At 41.4% G+C, this 26,489-nt stretch overlaps 1 protein-coding gene across 1 annotated transcript in view; it reads left to right on the plus strand.

The window, feature by feature from the left end:
- ADAMTS5 (ADAM metallopeptidase with thrombospondin type 1 motif 5) overlaps positions 1-24,969 on the plus strand; it is a 52,903-nt gene extending 27,934 nt beyond the window's left edge. Inside the window, exons 3-8 of the mRNA XM_083736344.1 lie at positions 4,477-4,644; positions 10,661-10,944; positions 11,843-12,026; positions 12,657-12,832; positions 13,954-14,129; positions 15,734-24,969. Coding sequence (XP_083592470.1) covers positions 4,477-4,644; positions 10,661-10,944; positions 11,843-12,026; positions 12,657-12,832; positions 13,954-14,129; positions 15,734-16,304 — 1,559 coding nt within the window. The 3' untranslated portion in view covers positions 16,305-24,969. The remainder of the gene's footprint in view (positions 1-4,476; positions 4,645-10,660; positions 10,945-11,842; positions 12,027-12,656; positions 12,833-13,953; positions 14,130-15,733) is intronic.
- The last annotated feature ends 1,520 nt before the right edge of the window (positions 24,970-26,489 follow it).

A 26,489-nucleotide genomic window follows, 5' to 3' on the forward strand; every position in this document is an offset into this window, starting at 1 on the left:
TGCAGCGTGGGGAGCCCTGTGGGGAACCCCTGCAGGGCTCCCCACGCTGCAGATGTCAGTCCGGCGGGCGGGGCGCTCTGCTTCAGGGCGCCCCGCCCGCCGGGTGGCAGGCTGCTATCCGCAGCGTGGGGAGCCCTGCGGGGAACCCCTGCAGGGCTCCCCACGCTGCGGATGTCTGTCCGGCGCGCGGGGCGCTCTGCTTCAGGGCACCCGACGCTCCGGGAAGCAGGCTGCTATCCGCAGCCTAGACAGCCCTGCTGGACCTCCTGCAGGGCTGCCCGGGCTGCGGATGCGCTCCCGAAGCGCCGGGCACTCTGCTTTCAGGGCGCCCGACGCTCCAGGAAGCAGGCTGCTATCCGCAGCCTAGACATCCCTGCCGGACCTCCTGCAGGGCTGCCCGGGCTGCGGATGCGCCCCGAAGCGCCGGGCGCTCTGCTTTCAGGGCGCCCGACGCTCCAGGAAGCAGGCTGCTATCCGCAGCCTAGACATCCCTGCCGGACCTCCTGCAGGGCTGCCCAGGCTGCGGATGTGCTCCCGAAGCGCCGGGCGCTCTGCTTTCAGGGCGCCCGACGCTCCAGGAAGCATGCTGCTATCCGCAGCCTAGACAACCCTGCCTGACCTCCTGCAGGGCTGCCCAGGCTGCGGATGTCTTCCTGAAGCCTGGAGAGCGAGAGGGGTCGGTGCGCACCCACCCCTCTCGCTCTCCAAGCTTCAGCGAAAGCCTGCATTCGCCCCATAGGACGCACCCAGATTTCCCCTTCATTTTTGGAGGGGAAAAAGTGCGTCTTATGGGGCGAAAAATACGGTAATCACAGAGCTGCTTGTACAACTGAAGGGCATTGCTTCAATTGCAAGGGGGTTGGGGGAGGTAAGAGAAATAAACCCAAATAATGCTGCAAGTTGTAGTGGAGTAAGTCCTTAATGTATAGCTTTGATTTAGCTAATGGAAAATCAACATGAACTTCACAACTTCTATAAATATGGACGCACATACCCTAAAAGTTGGTCATGTAACCACTGTTCTGTTAGGTGTCAGCTGTGTAATGTTACAATCATGCTTTTCATAATAATCTTGGCACATTTCTAGACACTGAAGTAGAAATATTTAGCACAGAGCTAAAACATGTAGAATTCAAGTCTGTTTTGAACAAATACAACATGCTCAAATTTGTTACTCATTTTAACCTTCTCCCATGCAACTGAGGGTGCCTAGCTGTGTAGACCAGCGCTCATGGGACTGTGTTTGGTGCTGAAACTTAATAGGACAGAACACCTTTAGTGTAAAACACGTCCCAAATTCCAGGGGAATTGCCATACGCACAGACACACACCTGAGATAGTACAGTATTTTAGCCAGTCAAAGAGAACACATGGGCCAACTGAAGGAGGTTTGGATAGGTGTCCAAATCTACCATGTACCAGTATGTCTCCCCAATGGAAATGGTTTTACTTAAACCATCTATTTTGTTAGCATACCATTATTCTGGCACAGAAGATGGGAGTGACCTGTGAGTGGGCCTACTTTTCTTTGTGACAGGATCCCACAGGCACAGTGATACTGCTCACTGGCATAGATTTCACTCTGTCCGTATATTGTTGCATCAGTGCAAATGAATGTAGTAGTGATCCTGTTGCACTCCTCAAGCATAACTGTTAGATAGGATCACTCCCCTGGTTTTATCCCCCAGAATTTTCTTATTTTAGGACACTTTTTTAAAAAAAAATCTGCATCCCAGCACTTGCATCTTTGCACCACCAACAGCCGGTTCTATTTATCCGATAAGGATGTAGTAGAGTTACGTGCCAATGGAATGGAAACATGTAAAAACTTCCCTGAAGGACTGTTTGCCAAATCCAATTCCACTTATCAAGGTGAATTACCCATCCCAAATATATCTTAGCTGTTTTCATACTAGTTTTCTATAATATATAAGCCCAATCTAATTTCATTTATTTTAATTACTTTGTTGTGTTTTCCTTTATAAGAAATGTTTCAGAATCTGTTAAATGTCCAAATGTCATGGGCATCTTTCCACAGTATACATATATAGGATGCTTCCAGGTAAGCGATTCCTCTGCCTACCAACATGCCTGACAGAGCTTGGCGCTTCCAGTGCAGACACGCCTTTTTCTCGGGACACCGCATTCCCAGGTTTTACTAAAACCAGCTCATTAACATATCATTGGCTTTTTCAGAACAAGCTTGATTTCAGTTGCAAATGACTATAATAAGAGCTCAGTTACCTCAGAATTCATTGAAGTGTTGAGTGCCGCCTGCCTGCAGTGCCTTTAAGACAGTGAGTAGAGCATCCTGGTGCCACTCATTCCATGAGTTTGATGCACTCTCTGTGATAACATCAGCCATGGAGACAGCAAAGCCAGCACTGTCTTCATGTTTCTTAAAGGCATCCTTTGTTTCAGGATGGCCTTTCAAGATTTTTTGGCACTGACAGAGAAAGAAGACTATACAGAGCCTCTGTCTTAAAAAAAAAAATCAAATCTGTTGGAAGTATACGAATCCACAACTTGATAAAGTGTGCAGTCTGGCCCATGGTTACATGTCAGGCCCTTTTTGTTGTTGTTTGTTTCAGGAGTCCATAGTATACAGAAGCATAGTACATGCTGAGTACTGTGCGGAAAGTTTTCTGGTGATTTCAGAGCATTATCTCTGAAATGGCAGTGATTTGAAAGGGGAAATTTCCCCCGGATGCTCCCTCAGGGATAAATAAGGGAGGAGTTGAGAGAAGTGAGATTAAGCAATGTGGTAGCATGGAATGACAGCAACTAGGTAAAGGTAAAGGGACCCCTGACCTTTAGGTCCAGCCGTGACCGACTCTGGGGTTGCAGCGCTCATCTCGCTTTACTGGCCAAGGGAGCTGGTGTACAGCTTCCAGGTCATGTGGCCAGCATGACTAAGCCACTTCTGGTGAACCAGAGCAGCACACGGAAACGCCGTTTACCTTCCTGCCAGAGCGGTACCTATTGATCTACTTGCACTTTGACGTGCTTTTGAACTGCTATGTTGGCAGGAGCAGGGACCGAGCAATGTGAGCTCACCCCGTCGCGGGGATTCGAACTGACCTTCTGACTGGCAAGTCCTAGGCTCTGTGGTTTAACCCACAGCGCCACCCGCATCCCGTGGACAGCAACTAAGGGGAAACCATTTTTGTGTGTGTGATGCACCTTTTCGTTTGCCACCCCACTCTAGATCTTAGAAACAATCTCCCACACCATCTAGTGTTTCCCAGTGAGTTGCAGTTGAAGCTGCAAGGATGTGTCATTTGTAGGCCAGTAATACAGTAATGCTACTTCTTCTGTCAACTGTGGGACGAAGTCCTTCTTTAGAATGAGATGTGTTAAAATCTATATGCCCATTGCTGAAGTCTCAGGAGAGATATGTGCACAGTTCCTACTGCTAGCAGCTTGGAAGCGGGGGCAGCACATATTCCTTTGTGGTGTGTGAGTTCTTTCACTAGCTTGCATTATCAGATTTGTGTAGCAAGCATCCCTGGCATGAAGCATCTTGCTTGCACTTCATCTTCTCCTCTATAGCACATTATATCCAGGATCATCTGCAGCAGTATGCAGCAGTATTGAGCAGTAGACCTTGGTCTCACATTATACTGTGCAGAGCTTATGTGTCTTGGAACGCAACCCCTGTGTAAATGGGGAGTTGCTTGTACCTGGCAGGGGAGGTACAAGCACTATACAAACACTAAGCTATAAATATCTATAGTTTTATATCTAGAATAAAACTTACTGGTTCTCTATGTTAATATCACACTGTGTATAACGATCTAAATAGTTGTGGTCATTTCTGTGGTGCTGGTTCAGAATGGCCTTCTCAAGGAAAAATGCCTCACATTGACATTGCAATCTTTTTGATGCCAGATTAGGACTTTCCTATTTCCCTAGATTAGATTATTTTAACTGGAACTGCTTTCTTTGGTCCTTGGTTTTATGTGTTTGCTCTACTACCTTTTTTGTGTTTTTTGTTGAGTTATCTTTTGTTTTTGTTGGATATGTGGATAGTTTTCATCACACTTTTGTACACTGCCCAGGAATCTCCTGCTTGAGGGTGATTAAGAAATATTTTAAATGACTAAATAAACAAAATACTGATTTTGAGGATAGCTCAGTCAGTAGAGCATGAGACATGAGGGTTATGGGTTTAAGCCTCAAGTTGGGCAAAAAGATTTCTGCATTGCAGGAGCTTGGACCCTCGCGGTCCCTTCCAACTCTACAATTCTATTACTCAGTTCATTTAGAATATTTATATCCAACTTTATAGTCCCCATCACATTCATAAAGCTTTGCAAGTATAATCCGAAATAACATAGTGGCAGGTTTATTCGACAAGCTGCTTTTTTTGTCCCCTCATTCTTAAATAAATGACTAATGAATCAATAGTTGGGTGGATATTTTAATTTAAAAGGAGTATTAAGACTGAGATGCTGTTCTGTTTCCTTCCTTCAGGACATCTCCTTGGACTTTCCCATGACGACTCCAAATTCTGTGAGGAGAACTTTGGTTCCATGGAAGATAAGAGGCTTATGTCTTCCATCTTAACAAGCATTGATGCTTCTAAACCCTGGTCCAAATGCACTTCAGCAACAATAACAGAATTTCTGGATGATGGCCATGGTATGTATGGATATCTTAGTGTCCTATATCATGCTGGACATTATGTGCCGCTAGGAACTTTATTTTTTTTTTTTTAAAAAAAAAACATTTTAACTCTAAATTATAAAATATGTGTTTGTTATTCTAATTAGAACTGAAGTTACTTTCACTTTTCTTTAACATTCTTCATGCTATTACAATAATTGCTATATTGCTATCTGACTCCTAAATGCAATGAAGTACAGCCCCTGACACTCTGCTACCGCTACCTAAATGAGGAGAAAAAGCTGTAGTAGGAATAGTAAACAGCAGTGAGATGTTGTATTAGTAATACTGGTAGATAAAAATAAGTAGTAATAGCAAATACCAAAAGGATTGCAAATAGGTAGATTATTTACAACAGTGTGAAGTACAGTGGTACCTCAGGTTAAGTACTTAATTAATTCTGGAAGTCTGTTCTTAATCTGAAAATGTTCTTAACCTGAAGCACCACTTTAGCTAATGGGGCCTCCCGCTGCCGCCGCTGCACCACCGGAGCACGATTTCTGTTCTCATCCTGAAGCAAAGTTCTTAACCTGAGGTACTATTTCTGGGTTAGCGGAGTCTGTAACCTGAAGCATATGTAACCTGAAGTGTATGTAACCTGAGGTACCACTGTAGGCCACTTTTATCACCAGTTGGCAGGTGGAGAACTAAAATTGAGCAAAGTGACTTGCCCAAGGCATCAGGGGCTAAATAGAGATTTCAACTCAGGTTTCCACGTCTTTTCAGAAGACAGCCCTGCTTCAAAAGCTGACAGTTTGATTTATTTAGCTAATATTAGTATTTCAGTGTTCTTTCCCAGCTTCTCCTTAACAACAACAAAATGCTCTTAAAATCCTTCACTGTGCTGCTAATGCAACTGGAGCTCTTAAACAACCTTTTCAAATTCCAGAATGCTTAGATAAAAATGACCTAACTGAACGAATGGATCTAGTTGTTATGGAAACTGAAATCCTTATGGATGAAAAACATACTATGTGCATGCAGCACTTGTAAAAGGCAACATTGTGTAGGATGGTTTTGAGTGCTGTGTGCAATGGTATGTTTCATCCCGTTATCATTTGTCGATAACTGCCTCTAACACAGCCAAATGGGTTATTAGTTTTATTAGCAGTAGTAGTATTATTACCTTTCTGCAATTTTATAAGACATTTATTAAAGATCTACAGTTGTATTTCCCATAGTATATCTACACTCCTCTAGTGTTGTCTTAAACACATTGCACTGCAGTCTTATTCAAGTTAACATTAGCTGGACAAGGATGGGATTGCAGCAAAGGTCCATTCGCTAGTGTAGCTCCAAATCACACCAGCTTGGTAAGTTGTGATGGTATGGTCACAAGATTTAACATTAGGTTAAAGTCAGTGTATGTTTTGTGCAAATATAATTAGAATGGCATAAGGAGAAGCAATGGATAGGGGTCTCAATCTGAGACGAATGGGTGGCTTAGTCTGATTCTTATTCTCCCCTAGGCTAGGCCCCAACTCCCCTGTTGGCATCAACAAAATAACTGTTATATGAAAATAAGCACTCACAAGAGGTGGTGGAGAGCTCAGGAGAACTCCTCCCCCTCCTCCATACCCTCTTCCCACTATCACTAATGGTTGGTGATGCAGAAGCCAATCATAGCACACCATCAAGAGTCCATGAGCCACACTCATACATTAAGATGTGTGGATGTCCCAAAGAAGCAACTTGTGAGGTGGCAGGTGGCAGGAGAAGGAAGCACTGGGGAGGTCAGCAGAGTGCAGACACGTTGGCAGGAGTGCCAGATTGGCTCTACCCATGCATTTGCACCACCTTTACCTCCCTGTCACTTTCTCCCCTCCCTCCCAGAAAGCAACAGCGACCTACCTACTAGGAAGCTAGCATAACAGCTCTTCCCCCACCTGGCCAGCTGCTTCTGCTGCATCTATGAAACATGAGAATGCAAGTAGGAACTGTGATGGAGGAATATTCAGTTAAAGGCACAGTTCGCACAATCAACATGATACTTGGGGAAGATGTGTGTTACAGGGTTCACTCCCAGGATAACAAAAATCCTATAATGTGACTCCTTTCTGCTCTTACATGTGTGTGTTGAGAGTAGGATTCCTGCACACCAACCCTGCCTTCTGTTGTCTCTCCCTTCCCCCCACCTCCGAAACACAATATTGTTGTTTTTGAGCTCCCCAAAAGAAGCATGTGGAGGCAGTGAGACACAAAGACTCGCCAGGGACGAGATCTTTAGGTTGTGGAGAACTGGCCCATGAAAACATGACCCAGTGTGTGGCAGTGGTGGGAAAGACAAATTCCGTGTTAGGGATTATTAGAAATGGGACTAAAAATAAAGTGACCAGTGCCTTCATATAAATCTGTGGTGCAATCACCCTTAGAATACGACATACATTGCTGGTTGCTGCTTCTCAAAATGAATGCTGCAGAGCTGGAAAATGTGCAGGAAAGGGCAACCAAAGCAACTGAGGTGCTCAAGCAACTCTTCCATTATGGGAGATGTGTGACGTTCACTCCTACACACATTGTCTGCATAGAAGGATGCAGCAGAACTTCAAGATCCCCATCTCCTGCCCCAGAAATCTATATGGGTCCTACAGCCTAGCCTCCTCACCATTGGCCACAGCATGGCCTAATAGATCAGGCACTGTTGTCAATGCACGGCAGACTATGTGCAATTTATGCCTTCCATGTATACCTAATAGGAGACACTGTTGGCAAGTGTCATCATGATTCCCATATGTCAGTATAGCTGCTGTGGACTTTGTGGATGGATGTCTTGTTAGCTCCTCCCCCCAGCCCGTATTGTTGTTATTGTGTTTTGGATATTGTTCCTGGGAGAGCACATAAGCCTAACTAGAACTTTCCACTATCTCTTTCTGCAGTAGTGCCATGGACTTAATCTTGAGTAGTTCTATGTGTGGTTAATAGAGTGTTTCTCAAGCACAGCCTTCATGGTTACTTGTAGCCACCAGCTGGCTTCTGAGCAGCTGCCTCATCATAGACCACCATTGGCATTTCTCAATCCACACACATAGCAAACTTGCAAAGTAGCTGACTTATTTTTCTGTTTATTGTTAGAATAAACAATGTGGTGAATAAATATTGAGGGTCACATGCTGAGCTACCAAAAATACTGTTTTAACTCATTAATTGGAACATTTAAAGCAATGAAGAAGCTTGTTTGTAGTGTCTAAATGTGTTTATCCAAGAACTGAGACAGAATGTTTTTGAGAAAAGGAACAGTTTAATCCTTGCATTTAATCCTTATTTGACAGAGGCCCCCAATGTTAAGTTTCTGGGCATTTTGCACCCCTTATCTATTATCCAGAAAGTTCACTTGGTGCACTTCTAGAAAACACAAAGACCAGGGGGAGGAACCTTCAGATACAAATGGAAGCTTTGAGTAAAGTCCTCAGATTTATTTTTAATACTGAAGCTATAAATGGGAATCTTGTGGGGCTTTAGCACCCACAGCTGTAAGCAGGTCAGTTTACAATATTACAGAGCCAAGACAGAAGGTTAAAAACCCTGGACAGATTAATAGCAAGACAAAATTTAGAAATCTTCACTGCCTCCTGGGCCATAGTTAAGATAGACCTGAATAATACTGTTGGACCAATTACTGTAATTGGCTCTTTTTGATGCACTGCAGTAAATGTATGTGGTTTTTCCCTGACCTGTCTCATAGGATATTGTACCTAGGGACTTCTTGTGTACTAAGTCATTACTTTTCCACAGACCTATGGCCCCACAGTGCCAGATTACATGGTTTGGTTTGCTTTGCCATGTGCATGGCTGTGAGAAAAGGGAGGCAGACATATGTGTTGTATGTTAGGCTGCTTTGAGACTACAGTAATATGAAGAGTACAGTGTGGTTAAGACAGGAGTGGGTGGTTGACCAGCTTTGGCCCAAGGGACACAGGATTCCAGCATTTCTTCTGAGGTGGGGTGGGTCTGCCTACGTGTCTTCTCCCAACCACAGGGCTATGGACTTGGCTTATATTATAGGAATGGCAGATTTTCTTTTGCTGTGCAGTTCTGGCATTTTCCCAGGCAAAAGTATGCTTGTTTGAAGGATGCTGTTAGCTGTGTGTGGATTTCCATATTAGAAACAACTACTGAGATGATTGTGCTGTTGACTTTGCTGCTAGCATAGTATAGAATCACAACATTACTCCAGTGTTAGCCATGCTGTATATTGTGGACCATATACAGTGGACTATATAAAGGTAGCAACTGTATATGTTGTAAATGTTTTTCATAGACTAGTAGCCTTGAATCTAGCATTGCTCAAGAATTCTAAGAAGCCAAAAAACAGGGCCATTTTTAAATTTGTGATTAGAATCGGTGGTTTTGAAATATTTATTCCACTGTCTTGATTCAAAATGATGCCCAATTGTATCCAAATAGAGACCAAACAAAAAAACCCTGCTCCTTGATGTCAGGAACCATAATGCAAAATTTTGTTTTATCTTAAGATGTGTCCAAATTCATAGCGAACAAGCAACTTTCCCAAATATATAGATGATAAGTTGTTTGGTCTCCTTATCCTATTCATTCTCCAAGCACAGTTCAGCATGCACAAGATAACCCAGGGGTGTTTTATTTCACAACAATGTATCATCAAGTAGCAAGGACACATTATTTTATTTTTAAAATGCAGTGAAATATGCCTGAGGTAAAAGTTATATCCTGCATGCTGGCTCAGGGTCATCAGAGAGCTGATAAAATTATAAACTTGAGGAGAGAAATAAGTGATGATGCAGAAGGGTGTTTTAACTAAAATTGAATCATGGGGGGGGGCAAATAATCATGGTGGTTGAGTTCTGTTTATGGCAGTGAGGTATCATTGATTTTATTAAAAAGAAATGTTCTGAAATATAGACCTTTATCCCAATTATGTTTTCAAAGTCCCTGAAGTTGGGAGGTATTTATATTCTGCATGCTTTCATCCATCATCAAGTGGAAGTTGGCACTGCTTGCAGCGAGAGACAGGTTGTGGTAATCTATTTTGGCTCAAGAGAAATGAAGCTTCGCTGAACCACAGGCACCCACACAGGACTCTTACAAGGGTTATAAACAAGACAGAAAGCTCTTCAGATTGGCTGTAATTCCCTGTATTAGCATAAGAGCCGGTTACTTCTATGAGAAAGAAAAATCCACTAAAATTGAATTTCCAGGACAACTACTTGATGTTGTTTTGGCTTTTTTTCCCAGAGATAGTGCCAGGTCAGTGCTTGACATCACAGATAACATAATTATGCCTTATACCATGTTCTTTCCCATTTGTATAGACATGAATTGTTTGTTCTTTGGTCTTGTGGTTCTCCTTGGTTTTAGGGGGTCCCAATGAGCACTTGCCACCAATATTGCCTTTCCTGTGCAGATTTGGTTTTTGATTTAATGAATCCTCATCCCTTCTTACAAGTTTCCCTTGGCTACAGCTGTGTGTCATGCTTTTTCTGGCTTTCCTTATTAAGAAGGCTTAGCTTTTCAACAGCATGTTCAAATGACAGCTTTGTTTATTTTGAAATGTCTCTAGGTCCCATTGATATATATGGAAGACCTCACTCACAGAGTGGGTTTGAGTACACAGAAATTAAAAAGAAACGAAAACCCCTATGCCCGGTTTTGAAGCTGATAGTACCAATTATAAACTGACATGCAAGCCAGAGCAATCTTTTCTTTTTTTAATAGTAGGGGAAATACTTTTTCTATATCTGTAATTTAAAGGCCAACTTACTCTGGTGGGACTACTAGAAAATAAAATAAATGGGTTATGAATTGCAGCCTGTGAAATAAAGGTTATTGTAAAAGCAGAGGATATATAGCCACAAGCAGGTTACAGTTAGATGTTTCCACATGATATACAAGAGCCCAACGGAGAACTGAATGGATTTGGAACAAACTCTTGATCACTTTATCTAGTTTGGAAGCTTCAGAGGTATGGCAAGCATCATAGAGAGGAAGCAAATTATAAACTGGGTTGTCCTTTCAGGTAACTGTTTACTGGATCAACCACGAAAACAGATCTTGGGCCCTGAGGAGCTTCCAGGACAAACATATGATGCCATTCGTCAATGCAAGCTGGCATTTGGGTCTGAATACACAGTGTGTCCTGGAATGGATGTGTGCTCTCGTCTGTGGTGTGCGGTTGTTCGCCAAGGTCAGATGGTGTGTTTGACCAAAAAACTCCCTGCTGTGGAGGGGACGCCATGCGGAAAAGGAAGGATCTGCCTTCAGGGGAAATGTGTTGATAAAACGAAGAAAAAATATTACTCGGTATGTTGCTACTTTAATGATCAAACCATATGAAAGTGTACAAGGCCCAATCATGCTGTGGCCTGTTTTGAGTGAGAATTCAAGGGAAATTAATCATCAACAGAACAAGGTATTAATCTAGGCATCCCACTTTTCTTTGTTAGGATACAGTTGATACTGGACCTCTTGCCTGCTCACCTGGATTAAAAAGAATTATCGAGCTCTCCAACAGCCACAGAACATGACTTCTGCTGGTCCTGTAGTCTAGCATTTTAACAACACATGATAGGAGCTCCTGCCTTCACTGGAACCAAACTTACTGGAATTGGAACAGTTTCTGGATACATTAGCCATGACATTGCCTGGTTGATTGATTATGGGCTGTTAATGCACAGCCAAGTGATTCTATCTGCACCAGAGTAGGAGCACCTGACATAGTTGCTGGTAAAATGGCTGCCCCAGGATCAAATGGGGTGTTAACTCTGAGTTCTTCCATACCTTGTAGTCCTTGGTTTTAGAAACACAAACTCCTTTGGAGGGCAGGAGTTCTCCTGCTAAGGGCAGGAGAACACAAGAAATGCCCTGCCAGATCTGATCAATGTTCCATCCAGTTAGCATCCTATACCACACAGTGGCCAATCAGATGCCTCAAGAGAAGCCAAGAAGCAGGTCAGGAAGGCAACAGCTCTGTCCTTTTGTTGAATACCAGCTGTTGGTGATCAGTGGCATGCTGCCTCTGAACCTGGACACTGAATACCGACATCAAGATTTCTAGTTTCAGTAAAAGAGCAAAAGACGCAGAGAAAGAAACAAATGCAATTAGAAAACAGGGACACAAATGCCAGTGAATTTGGAAGTTGTGTTTCTTCTCCAAGTTTGGCTGATGAGCTTTGTTAACCTTTATCCTTTATATTTTCAGGCTTCAAACCATGGGAACTGGGGTTCCTGGGGACCATGGGGACAGTGCTCTCGCACATGTGGTGGAGGTGTTCAGTTTGCATATCGTCACTGCAATAACCCTGCACCTAGAAACAATGGCCGGTATTGCACAGGAAAGCGGGCAATCTATCGCTCCTGTAATGTCCTGCCGTGTCCTGCCAATGGTATGTTTTCCACAAATCAAAGTCAATAACAATGTCAGAGACTGTGGTACTTCTTCAATATTGTGCAAATGTTGTTTCTTACTGTACCCAGAGCAGTAGTGACATGGTTAAAGACTCTTGACTCTTTCTGCAGAGACTCTAGGTTTAAATAATAATAGACATTTCTGCATTCACTACTGCTCTGGGTTGAGTACATTGACTACATTCACTTTATGCAATTGCAAGTGGTTATCTGATCTAGTGGGTTGAAGAAGAGAAGTCCAATAAATGAAGAGTTGCCCTGACAGATTTTGCAAGGATGTGTTAGGGCTTCACTAGATGAGTGTTAGTTGCACATTAGACCTACAGGCCATATACAGTATATCAAGGCTTTTTCCTACCTACTTTATGCTATGACAGCTGTTCCACAGGTGAATTACCATCTGGTAACAGTGTGGCATACTGTTTGCTATGATGTTTTGTTTTGTTGGATTTGATCCATAAGCTTTGCATTGGCTGTCTCTTGATAAGATGGATTCTGGGTCTTCCAGTGTTGTGAATTTGTGTTTGAAATGATGCACACCTTGTGTGTATGCTAGCATTGGGAGAATATATGTACACAAATAGTAATGAATGATCATCCTTCTCCAGCTAAAGCTTTTCGCCAGGAACAATGTGAAGCAAGAAACGGTTACCAATCCGATGCAAAAGGTGTCAAAACCTTTGTAGAATGGGTCCCCAAATATGCAGGAGTGCTGCCAGGAGATGTTTGCAAGCTCACTTGTCGAGCCAAAGGAACTGGCTACTATGTAGTTTTCTCTCAAAAGGTAAATGTAGTTTCAATAACTGCTTCTCTCTAAGATATCAAAATATTTGTGTTATGAATAGCAGGGGTGGCCAAGGTCTGTTTAAGCTGAAAGCTTTTATATATCCAAATATTCAACAGCCCCTGGCCAGGCTGTTGCTTCTTCTCTCTCTCTCTCTCTCTCTCTCTCTCTCTCTCTCCCCACTGACAGATCTGGCAAGCCCCAGATAATATGCTAAGCCAAACCTTGTTTTAACTAAGCATGGTGCTGTAGCAAAAAGAACCAGGGAAGAGTAAGATGGATACTAGCTGTTATTTGTGAACCTGCATGCTCACACAGTTTTACTAAGCCAATCTTTGGTTTAGTATGCTGTGGAAATCAGACTATATACATGGGTAAAAGACCTTCTTTAAATTCTGTGATTTACATAGGTATAGGTAAAGGGACCCCTGACCATTAGGTCCAGTCGTGACCGACTCTGGGGTTGCGGCGCTCATCTCGCTTTATTGGCTGAGGGAGCCGGCGTTTGTCATCAGACAGCTTCCGGGTCATGTGGCCACCATGACTAAGCCACTTCTGGCGAACCAGAGCAGCGCACAGAAACGCTGTTTACCTTCCTGCTGGAGCGGTACCTATTTATCTACTTGCACTTTGATGTGCTTTCGAACTGCTAGGTTGGCAGGAGCCGGGACCGAGCAACAGGAGCTCACCCCGTTGCAGGGATTTGAACCGCCGACCTTCTGATCAGCAAGTCCTAGCCTCTGTGATTTAACCCACAGCACCACCCATGTCAGGACATAATAACAATCATCTGTTCCTTAGCAGGTCTTAAAATTAGATAAATACAACAAATGACATAGTCCACCATGTCATTTTTCCTCCAACCATGCTTTTTTGTTAACATTGTTTGGTTGGCGAACTGCATCACAAAATTCAGATGACCGTGAATTTGAAAACACAGCTGTGCTTCTTTCTTGATACTGTTTTGGAAAATATGAATTTGACAGATTTAGCTTTAAATGCATACTGAATTGAATTCCTTCCCTCCCTGCTCTTGAGCTTCCCAAAAAGTTAAGAACGTTCACTAAGAAATCATCCAGAAATGAATCTTAGTTTTAACCAGTGGTGACTTCATCTAACAGGTGACTGATGGAACGGAATGCAGGCCATACAGTAATTCTGTCTGTGTCCGCGGCAAATGCGTGAGAACAGGATGTGATGGCATTATTGGCTCGAAGCTGCAGTATGATAAATGTGGAATCTGTGGCGGAGACAATTCCAGCTGCACAAAAATTATGGGAACCTTTAATAAAAAAAGGTAAGAATTCTGATCACAGCTATTGTTTTGCAAGCCGAATTGTTTGTTGCAATGGTGAAAGCTAATTACATAGGGTTCAGTGAAATACAGTGTTGAATAGCAAATTTGGATGGCAAAAATACAGCGTAGAGTACCTCATCTTCCACTGGAAAAGTCTCACAGGTGCTGCTACTCATTCAAACATAGGGTGTGTTGTAGACGTGTAATAGAATTCACATATAGCAGAGAGCAGAGCTTCCACCACTAAGCTGCTTTCCACCAACTTAACACACACACTATTAACAAAATAGAGATGTTGTTTTCACTCCAAGTTTTCTAAAGGCTGCTATATACCTACAACGAAGGCATTTGTTATCGCCAAGTAAGTATGCCACTTGATTATGTTGGCTTGTTTGCTAGATATTTCTAGCTTTCTAATAATATTTCTAATAACTGATTGGTGGTAACTATCTCGCACAACCAAGTTACCACTGCTGTCAAACTCTGTATATTATACATTATCATATTATCATCTCAGTGTTAATGTGCTAAGCAAGTCACCTGAATGCCCTGCTGCAGATAAGCACTCTGACACTGCAGTAATGTGACAATCCTCATCATTACTGTTTTTTGTGTGGATACTTCATGCTTTTTTTGTTCCTGACCAGACTAAGCATTTCAACTATATTTCAAATTTCACATTTTAAATATATAAGACCTCACTTAATGTCAGGTTTCCTGTTATGAAATTCACTCATATATAAGTCTACTGACACATGAGAGTAATAATTCTTCCAAAAGCAATAGAAATTATACTGTGTAAAATGTATTAGTTAAATGTTACCACTAGAGATAGGTGAGCTTTCCAAAGTGGCTTTTGGATTAACTCAGAAATTAATACTAATCAGAAATTAATACTAATACAAAAAGATACTAGTCTCCAATAATTATTTTTCACAGGGATTATGAATGAAATAATCCAAATTAGTATTACTATTATTACTTTTGTGTGTGTGCATGTGTACGCTTAATTTTAATTTTCATTCAATTGTATTTTTTCATTTCTTTAAAAAGCAGGGGGAGAATTTGGGTATATTTTCCAAATAAACCCCACATCTTTTACCTGTCCCCATACAAGCTTGCTCTATTAGTGTCATTGTTTCATGACATGTAATAGGGAGAAATTAAGAAGACAGGAGGTGGTTCTAGAGGGTGTAACCTTTACCTCTTCTTGGAAGTAATTTAACTTAGTTTAATTAAGCCCAAAAAATTCTTTCTGAAGCCTCAAATAGTTTTCAATTAAGTTTTACTTAGACCTACAAAACTTAATGAACCACTTAGCTGTGTTCAATGGGTCTATGAGTAAAGTTTAGTTGACTATCACCTTATTTCTCATCATCACGTTTGTGATATCGTATTTCAACAAGTGCTGATAAAGTGGGATGCTTTCATTGGCTTCAGCAGAATTTGAATTAGCTTATCTTCTATTGGAAATTAGAAAAGACAGATACATTTAACGCTAGACCCAGTTCATTGTCAGATAAGAACTACTATCAATGGCTTCAATAGGTTTCGAAAGACTATCCATTTCTTCCTCACTAACATGTACTTTTCTTACATTTCAGTAAGGGCTACACAGATATTGTGAAAATACCAGAGGGAGCAACACACATCAAAATCCGACAGTTCAAAGCAAAAGACCAGAGTAGATTCACAGCTTACTTGGCCCTGAAAAAGAAAAATGGTGAGTACCTTGTCAATGGGAAGTACATGATCTCAACCTCAGAAACCATCATTGACCTCAACGGAACTGTCATGAACTATAGTGGCTGGAGTCACAAGGACGATTTCTTGCATGCAATGGGACATACAGGCACGAAGGAGATCCTGATTGTACAGATTCTTGCAACTGACCCAACTAAACCATTGGACGTCCGTTACAGTTTTTATGTGCCAAAGAAGCCAACCCAAATGACAAACTCTGTCACCAGCAACAGCAGCAGTAACAAACTGGCAACGCCACTCACCCAACCCCAGTGGGTGACTGGACCGTGGCTTTCTTGCTCTCGAACATGTGACACAGGCTGGCAGACAAGAACTGTCCAGTGCAAAGACAGAAATGAAAAATTAGCTAAAGGGTGTCTTCTGTCTCAAAGACCTTCAGCATTCAAGCAATGCTTGCTCAAAAAATGTTAACCTGTGGTTCCGTCGGCTTCTTAAAAAGGAGCCTCATTAAGTCGTAGTTGACATGTTGACATAAGGTCTACCCCGGCACAGAGAAAAGCCAACACTTCAATATGCTTTCATGTTGTCTCAAATTATGGGCAGAATCTGCCTATTTGGACCAAATGAAGATATGCACTGCTCTGAGTGACAGTGAGGTGATCTTGATATGTCAAAGGCACTAAACATTAGTCGCTACAAGCCCTTTGTATCTGCAAATAAGAAGAGGATAAACCAGTGAATCATCTCCCTTATCTCACCTACCTCTAACACAGTATGTCCTTAGACAACTTGTCATACTTACCCACGATACCACAATAGCTTTTTTATACTATTTGTAAATATCTCTGCTTTGGTATGTCACTTTATAATCACTTGATCATCTTGTGGAAGAACAAAGGCCTTTCTATACAACACAAGTGATTGACCAAAGTATGTCTGCAGCCATTGAGGACTAAACCTTTTCAAAAATGGCTGCGGATATTTTACTGGAAAGTTAAAGAGCTTGCTGCTTTATTTAAAAAAAAAAAAAGATTTAATTCTTGACAAAAGGAAATGCATTTCCATCCTAGGAATTTCCTGACAAGACTTTAGTTCTGCCTTTCTAACCAGATATTCTCATACAAGTGGACCTCTGCAGCAAAAAGAGAGAGAGAGAGCTGCTAGTATGTATCTTGAAAATGTAAAAGGGGGGCATACTTAATTCTGTTTTAGCAAGTGAGAGGGTCATGATCCAGTCCCATATGTGCATCCTTCCACGTGCAGGGAGACAGTGTGAAGGAATTCTACATGTGGGAGCAGCACATATAAGAGAGTTTGGTGAGGCACTGGATCATGCCTTCAGTGTCTTCTATCTCAAATATTCTGATACCTATTCACATCTTTCTTTTATTAGTTTCACAGTGGCTTCTACTGGAAATCTAACAATGTAGTGAATTTGTTATCTACTGAAGAAGCTATGAAGAAATCAAAATACATAGCATAGGTTTCTTGCATGTAGCAATGTATTGTCTAATACTTCTAATTTTGGGATGCATTTTTACCACTCGGACAACACCAATCCCAATGCACAGGCTCAATTATGAACCAAGATATATTGTGCACAAACTGTCCCATTGTTGCGATGGAGTATGTGCAATCTTCTGCACATGTGGCTTGGGCTACTCCATTGAATTCTTTCAGGTGCACCTCAAAACTCCCATACAATTGGGGGTGCCCATGCACAATTTGTTTTAATTAGTTAATTTTAAAACAAAAAAAACAAAACTATAAAATATATTTATTTTTTGTGACATTGCATATTTTTGTAGATTAAGGCTGCAATCCTATACCCACTTACTTGGGAGTAAGCCCCATTGAGTATAACGGGACTAGCTTCTGAGAAAATATGTACAAGGGCCACAAGAAGTAATAGCTATAGTCAGTGCTTTTTTGGGGGGACACAGGGGTACACATACCCCTAAACATTTTGTGAATATATGTTTAGCCTCATTGAGGGGCAGTATTTCAATATGAGTAGGAAAATGAGAGTATCCCTAAACATTTATTTTAGGGGGGGGGAGCACTGGCTATAGTCAATATTCTGAAGAGTATTTCCACCAATAAAAGGGTGCAATTTATTTCCAGGGCATAGGCAAATAAATTTTCCATTTTAGAAAGGTAACATAAATACCTCGATCTGAAATGTGATGAAATTAATTGAATTTTGGATGATGTTTATATAATATGGAATATATATATATGGGTATAAAATCTCAGTAAAAGAAGATTGCCCCTCTGCTCCTAGTGCCTTCCACAAATATTGCAAGTATGGACAATTCTTGATTTTCCATTGCAATTTAGTTTTAGATTTCAGGGGAGTCAGGACTATATCTGAAAGTACCCAAGTTTAATTTTGATCTAAAGTATTTGCACTCCAGCACCAGTTCTGATGTTGTTCTGGAACAGTGGTTAGAATGCACCATTCCAAGCATTTATTTTCTAATGTAGGATGTTTTAGGGTGAATAGATTGTTAAACCACTCCCATTTATATAGGCCAGGAGTAGGAAACCCTGTGGCCCTCTAGAAAACTATGTGTTTGCATTCCTGTTGGCACTCCAGAACCTGTTGCATTTCAGACATCTTTCACCATCCCTGATCATTGGACATATGAACTAGGGCTGGTCAGGTTTGGTGTCCAACAACATCAGGAGGGCTATAGGTTGCCAACACCTGATACAAGTCCTGTTTACAGCTATTTCATTGGAGTACAGTAGTACTCCCATTTATAAGTAATAGCCTGACTTGATAAGACATTATCATCAATGATGATTGACAACTGCACTTTCACATCCAGGTCAGACTGATGCCCATTAGGACTGGTAGCGCAGAAGGCAGTAGACAGTGACAGAGCCAACATGAGCCAGAACCAGAGCCAATGACTGGTGGAGCCAATGAATTCTCAGTATGTCTCTAGTCTCTTCTCTGTTGCATTATAAAATGGCAACACCAAGACTAACAAGGAGGAAGCTGACAGCAGCAGCACCCGCTGGACTGATTGTAGGAAGGCAGGCATTGTCCTAATTGCCCTAAAAGACCAGCCGAACAGATATGGGTTTGAAGAATGTAGGTGCATTTACTAGGTACATAATATGTTGATCCAAACAAACAGGCGTTTCCAGAAAACACATTGATCGATTAAAACAGCTGTTCTCCAGCACTGTTCTAGCATATGTAATTACGCATAGCTAGTTGTGGCAGAATATGAATAGGGTTGTGCATCCAGATGTAGATCAAAAAGTGCATCCCATCTGTAGCATTGCAAGGTGAATTAGCAACATCCACATTCAAATGCACGCCTCCTTTTTATACCTGTGATTTCTGTCCAGAGAAAGAGTGACACATATGAAATACACTTTTGCAGAATGCTTCCACCTGTGACTATAGGACTAGGAGAGATATCAGTTTAGTACATTCTTTGATCCACTTTCTGTTCTAAATTATAGAGGTCCCCTGACTTTAAACAGTTCTCATGCCATTAAACAAATTCTGATCTTATGTGCATAATCAAGGAGATAGAGCTTTCTATCTATAAAAGATGTAGCTCTTTCTTCAGTGATCTTGGGATGTGATCGGGTGTTTTTTTAACTGAAAGAAAGGGCAGTGCAGAGATTTTTTTTAAAACCCAGGAAATGAACTTCAAGCTGGTGCCAATCTTCAATATTTAATCTTTTTATATTAACTGAAGAATCAATCATATTTGGCACCATGTCCAGGATCACCTTTCAGTACTTGCCTAAATTCTTTATGAGCAGAGGCCTGAGGTGCTTGAACATTATGGGTTATATCCAGGGCTTTTTTCCAGCTGGAACTTGCTGGAACTCAGTTCTGGCTCCTTTCAAGTGGGTGCCATTGCCATTCTAAGGCAACAAGGGAGGTCTCTTGGTGAGTTCCAGCATCTCTTTTTCTAGAAAAAAAGAACTGGTTAGATCAGTGAATCAATGCTCCTATATTCTAGGGTTGATGAACCTGTAGCCATCCAGATGTTGCTGGACTTCAGATCCCATCAGCCCCAATTAGCATGGCCGATGGTCAGGGATGAAGGAAGTGATAGCCCAACAACATGTGTAGGGCCACAGCTTCCCCATCCCTGCCTTACACTCTAGTTTTCCCAAGCAATAGTATAGGAAACTTTTAACTGAAAGTAGTCCCTTCAAGAGCAGGAAAGGGAAAACTCAAAAGAAGCAACTGAATCCAGTAAGCTAAATGCAGAGATGGTGTACATACAGTGTAATCCTATACATGTAGAAGTGTGTGCGATTGAGTTCCATGAAGCCAACTTCCTAGTAAGCGTGTTTAGGATCACTGCCATCATGGTCTAAGTTACATGGGCACATGTAAGTTACTCAAACTCAGGTAAAAGCATGGAAAGAAACTGAATTTTAGTTTCCTTATTATAGCATGATCCTAGGACATGTGTGACATATGGTAAGCACAGTACACTTTGGCAAGAAATAAAAAAGGCAAAATTAAGGAGAACTGTGTGTTTGCCCTTTTCCTGCCCCCTCCCTACCTCTCTTGCTCTCTTTCACATTGCTTTCTGCACTCATAAATGTGAAACTGGTGCCAATTGTGTCACTTTATAGTTTCTGACTATGTTTGAAGCAGGTCAGTGCCAGAGACTCTAATCTAGTCACCAGCTGATGTACTGTTTGGTTATTCAGATTTTCTCTGAGAATTCTACTAGCTTGAATTGGAGCGTATCCACTGCTAAAATCACAACTGGTGCCATGATTCAGTGCATATCTGCACAGTGAAGGCTAACTTTCCAAATAATCCTCTACACTAGAAAGCTGTAATCCTCAAACCACATGCTGTCACTGTATGAAACCTATTGGGTGGTTTAAAGATTGAATAAGGCTGAATGGAGTAACTTTTCCATGGAAATAGTTTATCCTATGGGGAAGGGGTGGGGAAAGATGTTGGTAAATGATCACAGATGTAAAAAGAAAAAAAGAAAATTAAAAATTAAAAAAACAAAAAAGTAAAAAAGCAACATAGCACTGAAAAATAAATAATTTATTGTTTTTACAAATTGGTATGTGAATGGATGTAATGAATTTATTTATTCTTATTTAACATGAAATGCCAATTGTGAAAATTCTTTATATTTAAATTGTTTTGCTATCACTTCTTTGTCTGTCTTTCCCTCTTTTTTCCCTTTAATTTATGCCTTATATTTGAATGGAAAGTACTATGTGAATTTATCGGCACGCAGCACTGGTTGCTTTTATATTGTTTTTCTTTGATTTATCTGGAACGCGTGTGTATGTGAATGTGGTGCATGCATGTGAGAGTATGGTTAATAGTACAAATAAATATACTTGGGTGAATGGCTGTGAGGGTGTTATCACATATATAAACATACAGAATGCACATGCATCCATACAGATATGTGTCTGTATATGTATACTGATATATTTTGTAACCACGGCTTTTCTTTTCCTTGCAACTACCGTACCTTGCATTGCATTATTTTCAAAGCTTGTAGTTACAGGGTGCAGTCACAGGTTTAAGCATTGTATAAGAAACTTCTCCCGTCACCTCATTCTTGTACCTCCATCTACCCATGGCCTGCTTTCAAACATTATTTCTGCAGCTTCCTCTATAGCTTCCTTTGGGATGTCATGGGGAAGCTGTTTGTGCAAAGTAACTCTCTTGTGGTTCCCCTTTAACCATACCTGCAGCTTCTTTGAAAATGATGGGTTTTGGTGTTTTGACATTAGTGGGCCCCTTACCATAAATGGCCTCCCATGTAGCTGGTATCTAGGCAGTTCCCAATTTAATTTGTAATTGTGCTGCAAAAATAACGCCTGGGTTTGTCTTGCAAGCTCACTTTGATCTGTTTGCACTAGTGGTATGACAAACTAATCACACAAACCATTTTCCATGGGTAGAAGGCTGCCAGAGAAAAAGCATAGTTACCACAGAGATGGCAACTGGTCTCATTCATTTGATCTCTCATGTTACGGACAGCCAAGAGCCTCAAAATCAATAGGGCCTAAGCATATATCCATCATTGTAATACATGTTTATTTCAGTGGGACTTGAATAAGGCTGTAGTAAATAGCTGGTGGTTCTAAAATGCACTTCATGTGCACAGCCAGGCATCTGATTCAATGTTCTTTGCATTTTGAGCTGAACACGCATATATCCTAAAATACATGGTTCATAATCTAGTGTACAAAGGTATGATGGGGCACCTGAGGTTTTCTGGAGACTCCACAGTACCAAAACCCTGAACCAAATGGGTTTTCCTTGCAACTACCATTCTCTCATCCATCCACTTTCCCATTGCTTCTAGTGAAGCAGTTTATACAAGAGCTGTTTCTCTTTCTTCCTGCAAAGAGTTTCAGGTAACCTGAAGATTGGGGAAAACATAATTAGCTCAGCCCCAGAGAAGCAAGTACTAGCTTTGGCATGTCCTCAGTGGAAGCAGAAGCCTGAGGATGAAGAAAACATACTGCGTCATATTTCTGGATGTGAAAGTACCAATGCATTGAGAATGCAAAAGCAATTAAATCAATATTACTGAGGCAACTGGCTTATGAAACCAACTTTTCATAAACCATACTGTAAATCCTGCAGTCCTAAGCCTATTTACCTGGGAGTAAATCCTATTTAACTCAATGGGACTTCCAAGTAGGAATGTATAGATTACACTGTCAGTCCGGATTAATCTTAGAACCACCTTACTTGTTTAAAGGCCCCTTCAGTGGTGCATATCAGAAACACAAAACAAAAATTACACCAACCATATTAGTGATTCTGAAACGTATTTAAACTCTTCAGGTTGGAAGCCATTGTCTTTTGCCAACTAGTAACAGATGGTTATAACATATTACTGGTGCATCCAGCTACAACATCTGAAACATTTTTAATGGCCAAAAGTCCTAGGAGCTGCCATTATTGCACATATATAACAACAGGTGCATTTTGTGAAGTAGCTGAAGAAACCAGATGGCTTCACTAGATGCACAACAGAAAAGTTCAGGCACTTGTTTAATACAATGAATAATTCATGGTAGAAATATGTAATGCCATCTATTTATGAGAACTTTTTTCTAGTAGTTCAGGAATTCTAGCAACCACCCTGCACAGCTATATAGAGAGAGAAAGAGCGCAATACCAAAATTTCAATCTAGTTACAAAACATTTTTCAGTATGTAGCATACAAGTTAAGAAAGTGTGTGTCTTTTATTAGCTTTCCCTTCTATGTACCATTTTATGTTGTTTTCCAACTGCTACTCAGTCAGTTTCACAATTCAGTTGTTTTAGCCCTAGCGAATGACTTCTGATGTTCAGGTTTCGCCGCAGTACTGGCCTATTGATTACTTTTATCCTTGAATGTGTAAACTCAGTTGCTTTAGAATGTGAAAAACATTCAGGGCAGGCACTCTCAATTCTCAGTACTTCTAACTCAATAACAAATTGGGAAATAAATGTTCATGTCTGTTACACTGGATTCAGTGAAGCAATCTAAGCAGGTGTGGTGTCTATTGTAACAGGTGACTGTTACAGATTAACACCCCCAAAATACCAGATATATTACTAGTAACTTGTAGTCAGAAATCACTTAGCCTAATGCTCCTGCTCCCTGAACTCTTAATTCAAAGCTGAGATGTAACAAACAAATGCCGGAAAATGTGTTTTCATGCCAGCTGAAGACATTTATGTACAACTAAATAATTAGGTGTGTGTGTGTGTGTGCAGATTCATGTATCTGTATAAAATACGTGCTGTATATGGATGATCAAGGAGATCAAAATCAGCCTTCACCAGCTTGGAACCCTCTACCTGTTTTCAACTACAGCTCCCATCAGTCCTAGCCATCCCAGCCAATGGGATGGGAGTTGTAGTCCAAAATATCTGAAAGGCACCAAGTTGCCAAAGGCTGGCCTGTTTAATTATTGGGTACATAGTGTGCATTTATTACTTCCACTACATCAGTCTATAGCCAGAATAACTTCACCAGAGTTAACAATTTACATAATTATATATGTGGATTTAACACAAAATACACCAAATTTGATATATTATACTATAAAACATAATGGCACTTCACAGCAAAACCCATTCAAAACACATGGCAAACTGCCCCATCGAATGCTATACTAAACATCCGTGCACCAGAGAAATGTTGGTTCAATCAATTTTAACCTTGCTACAGATAAATAAACTTTGGGGTGGGGGAGTGAACAAATATGTAAGAGAGAAAAGGCTGGGCTAAACTAGGACTCCATAGAATAATAATAAAAAAAAACTAACAGAGATCTTGCTGTTGGAAGATGACTTAAAAGCCAGTGGGTTCGGTCTGGCTGTACCAACAGGACACATTGCACTAAAATACAGGCAGCCAGTCTATGGCCTGTGTGCTCCATGGCCCTGCTTGACACAATTTCTGGCACACATACCATGAAAGTTGGCCATCATGGCACTAAACCACCACAGCTTTTTTTTTTTTCCTTTAAAGGATGAAGGAAAACTCCACAACTGCTCTGAGCAATGAATTCCACAGGCCAACTGTCCTTTACTTATAAAACCTTGTTGCATACTGATTTCTCTTTACCCTTGCCTCCCTGCAGTGTTTTCTGTATGCTAAACATGTCTTTTGACAGTGCAGTGACCAAAGCTGGACAGTAACTCCAGCTGAGAACCAATACTGCTAACTATAATGGTGCTATAAACTCCTGGGTATGAATCTGCTGTTAATGCCAACCAAATAGATTTTTATTTTTTTGCATTTCCTGGCCTTATAGTAAACACCTCATTATTGAATGTTAGTGTGGCCGTTGTGTTCTGTAATACCTTGCACTAGATGTTTTAGACATTTATTGGTAATGTAAGTACACCTTAGGAAACTGATGTGTGTGTTGCCAGCTTTTTGTCTTTTGTTGGAAAAATGCCTTACCATAGTGAATTAACACTGGAGAACACTACAGTGTCAGCCATTGTACAAGATTTGTACTGTATTATGAAACATTAAAGGCCAGCGCCTTGAAGCTATACAACTATGATGACCAATGTATAAGAGACCAGTTGTGATCTTAACTGATTTTGTGGCTTCAGTTGAAGTAATAAACTGTGTCATGGGCTTGACTAGTTCCTGTAGATTTTGTCTTTCCATTCCTCCAACCAGCAGCCTTAACCAGAGACTGGGTTGTTTCTTTTCTGCAAGGTTCAGTGAGGTGGCTGTTCATGTACATAAATAGATGTGCATTAAAAAACAGCTGCTTTTTACTTATCGAAGGAGTGGAGGGAGGTGCACCTAAGTTCCACCCAGTGCAAATGGTTTATCAGTATAACATTCCTTAGGTCTTGTGTGAGTGCCTGGAGGCGGTTGGAGGCTTGATGGCGGTTAACAGATTGAGGTTGAATCCTGACAAGACAGAAGTACTGTTTTTTGGGGACAGGAGGCGGGCAGGTGTAGAGGATTCCCTGGTCCTGAATGGGGTAACTGTGCCCCTGAAGGACCAGGTGCGCAGCCTCAGAGTCATTTTGGACTCACAGCTGTCCATGGAGGCACAGGTCAAATCTGTGTTCAGGGCGGCTGTTTACCAGCTCCATCTGGTACGCAGGCTGAGACCCTATCTGCCTGCAGACTGCCTCACCAGAGTGGTGCATGCTCTGGTTATCTCCTGCTTGGATTACTGCAATGCCCTCTACGTGGGGCTACCTTTGAAGGTGACCCGGAAACTACAACTAATCCAGAACGCGGCAGCTAGACTGGTGACTGGGAGCGGCCGCAGAGACCACATAACACCGGTCTTGAAAGACCTACATTGGCTCCCAGTACGTTTCCAAGCACAATTCAAAGTGTTGGTCTGACCTTTAAAGCCCTAAACGGCCTTGGTCCAGTATATCTGAAGGAGCGTTTCCACCCCCATCATTCTACCCGGACACTGAGGTCCAGCACCGAGGGCCTTCTGGCGGTTCCCTCACTGCGAGAAGCCAAGTTACAGGGAACCAGGCAGAGGGCCTTCTCAGTAGTGGCGCCTTCCCTGTGGAACACCCTCCCACCAGATGTCAAAGAGAACAACAACTACCAGGCTTTTAGAAGACATCTGAAGGCAGCCCTGTTTAGGGAAGCTTTTAATGTTTGATGTATTTTAATATTCTTTTGGAAGCCGCCCAGAGTGGCTGGGGAAGCTCAGCCAGATGGCCAGGGTATAAATAATAAATTATTAGTAGTAGTAGTAGTAGTAGTAGTAGTAGTAGTAGTAGTAAAGGGGGTAAGGAAACTCAAAAATATTTGAAATCTTCACTCACCACCCCTGAATTCAGAATGATGTTATTCTTCAAAAGGTTTTTAGCTGATATCTAGATGAGAAGATTACAAATTCAATGAATATGAGAAAGGGCAAAATTTTATCCCCCCTCCCAATTGCTCTCTCTCCATTCTGGAATGTTGTGTTGTTCTTCAACAGATTTCATATATATAGTCAGAAAATAGCAAAGTTAATGCCCCCCCCCCCCCGGATCAGCCCACATAGTTTTTAATACAGCTGTCCATATGCAGCTACTTTGAGCTATAGCATGATGACACAAGAGAGAGACACAGATAGTCTACCAAACAATGATTTTCTTCCACACAGCACTGAAAGCTTTGATTTGCCCAG

The sequence above is a fragment of the Podarcis gaigeae genome, assembly GCF_964106915.1.
Source record: "Podarcis gaigeae genome assembly, chromosome: 4".
NCBI lineage: Eukaryota > Metazoa > Chordata > Lepidosauria > Squamata > Lacertidae > Podarcis > Podarcis gaigeae.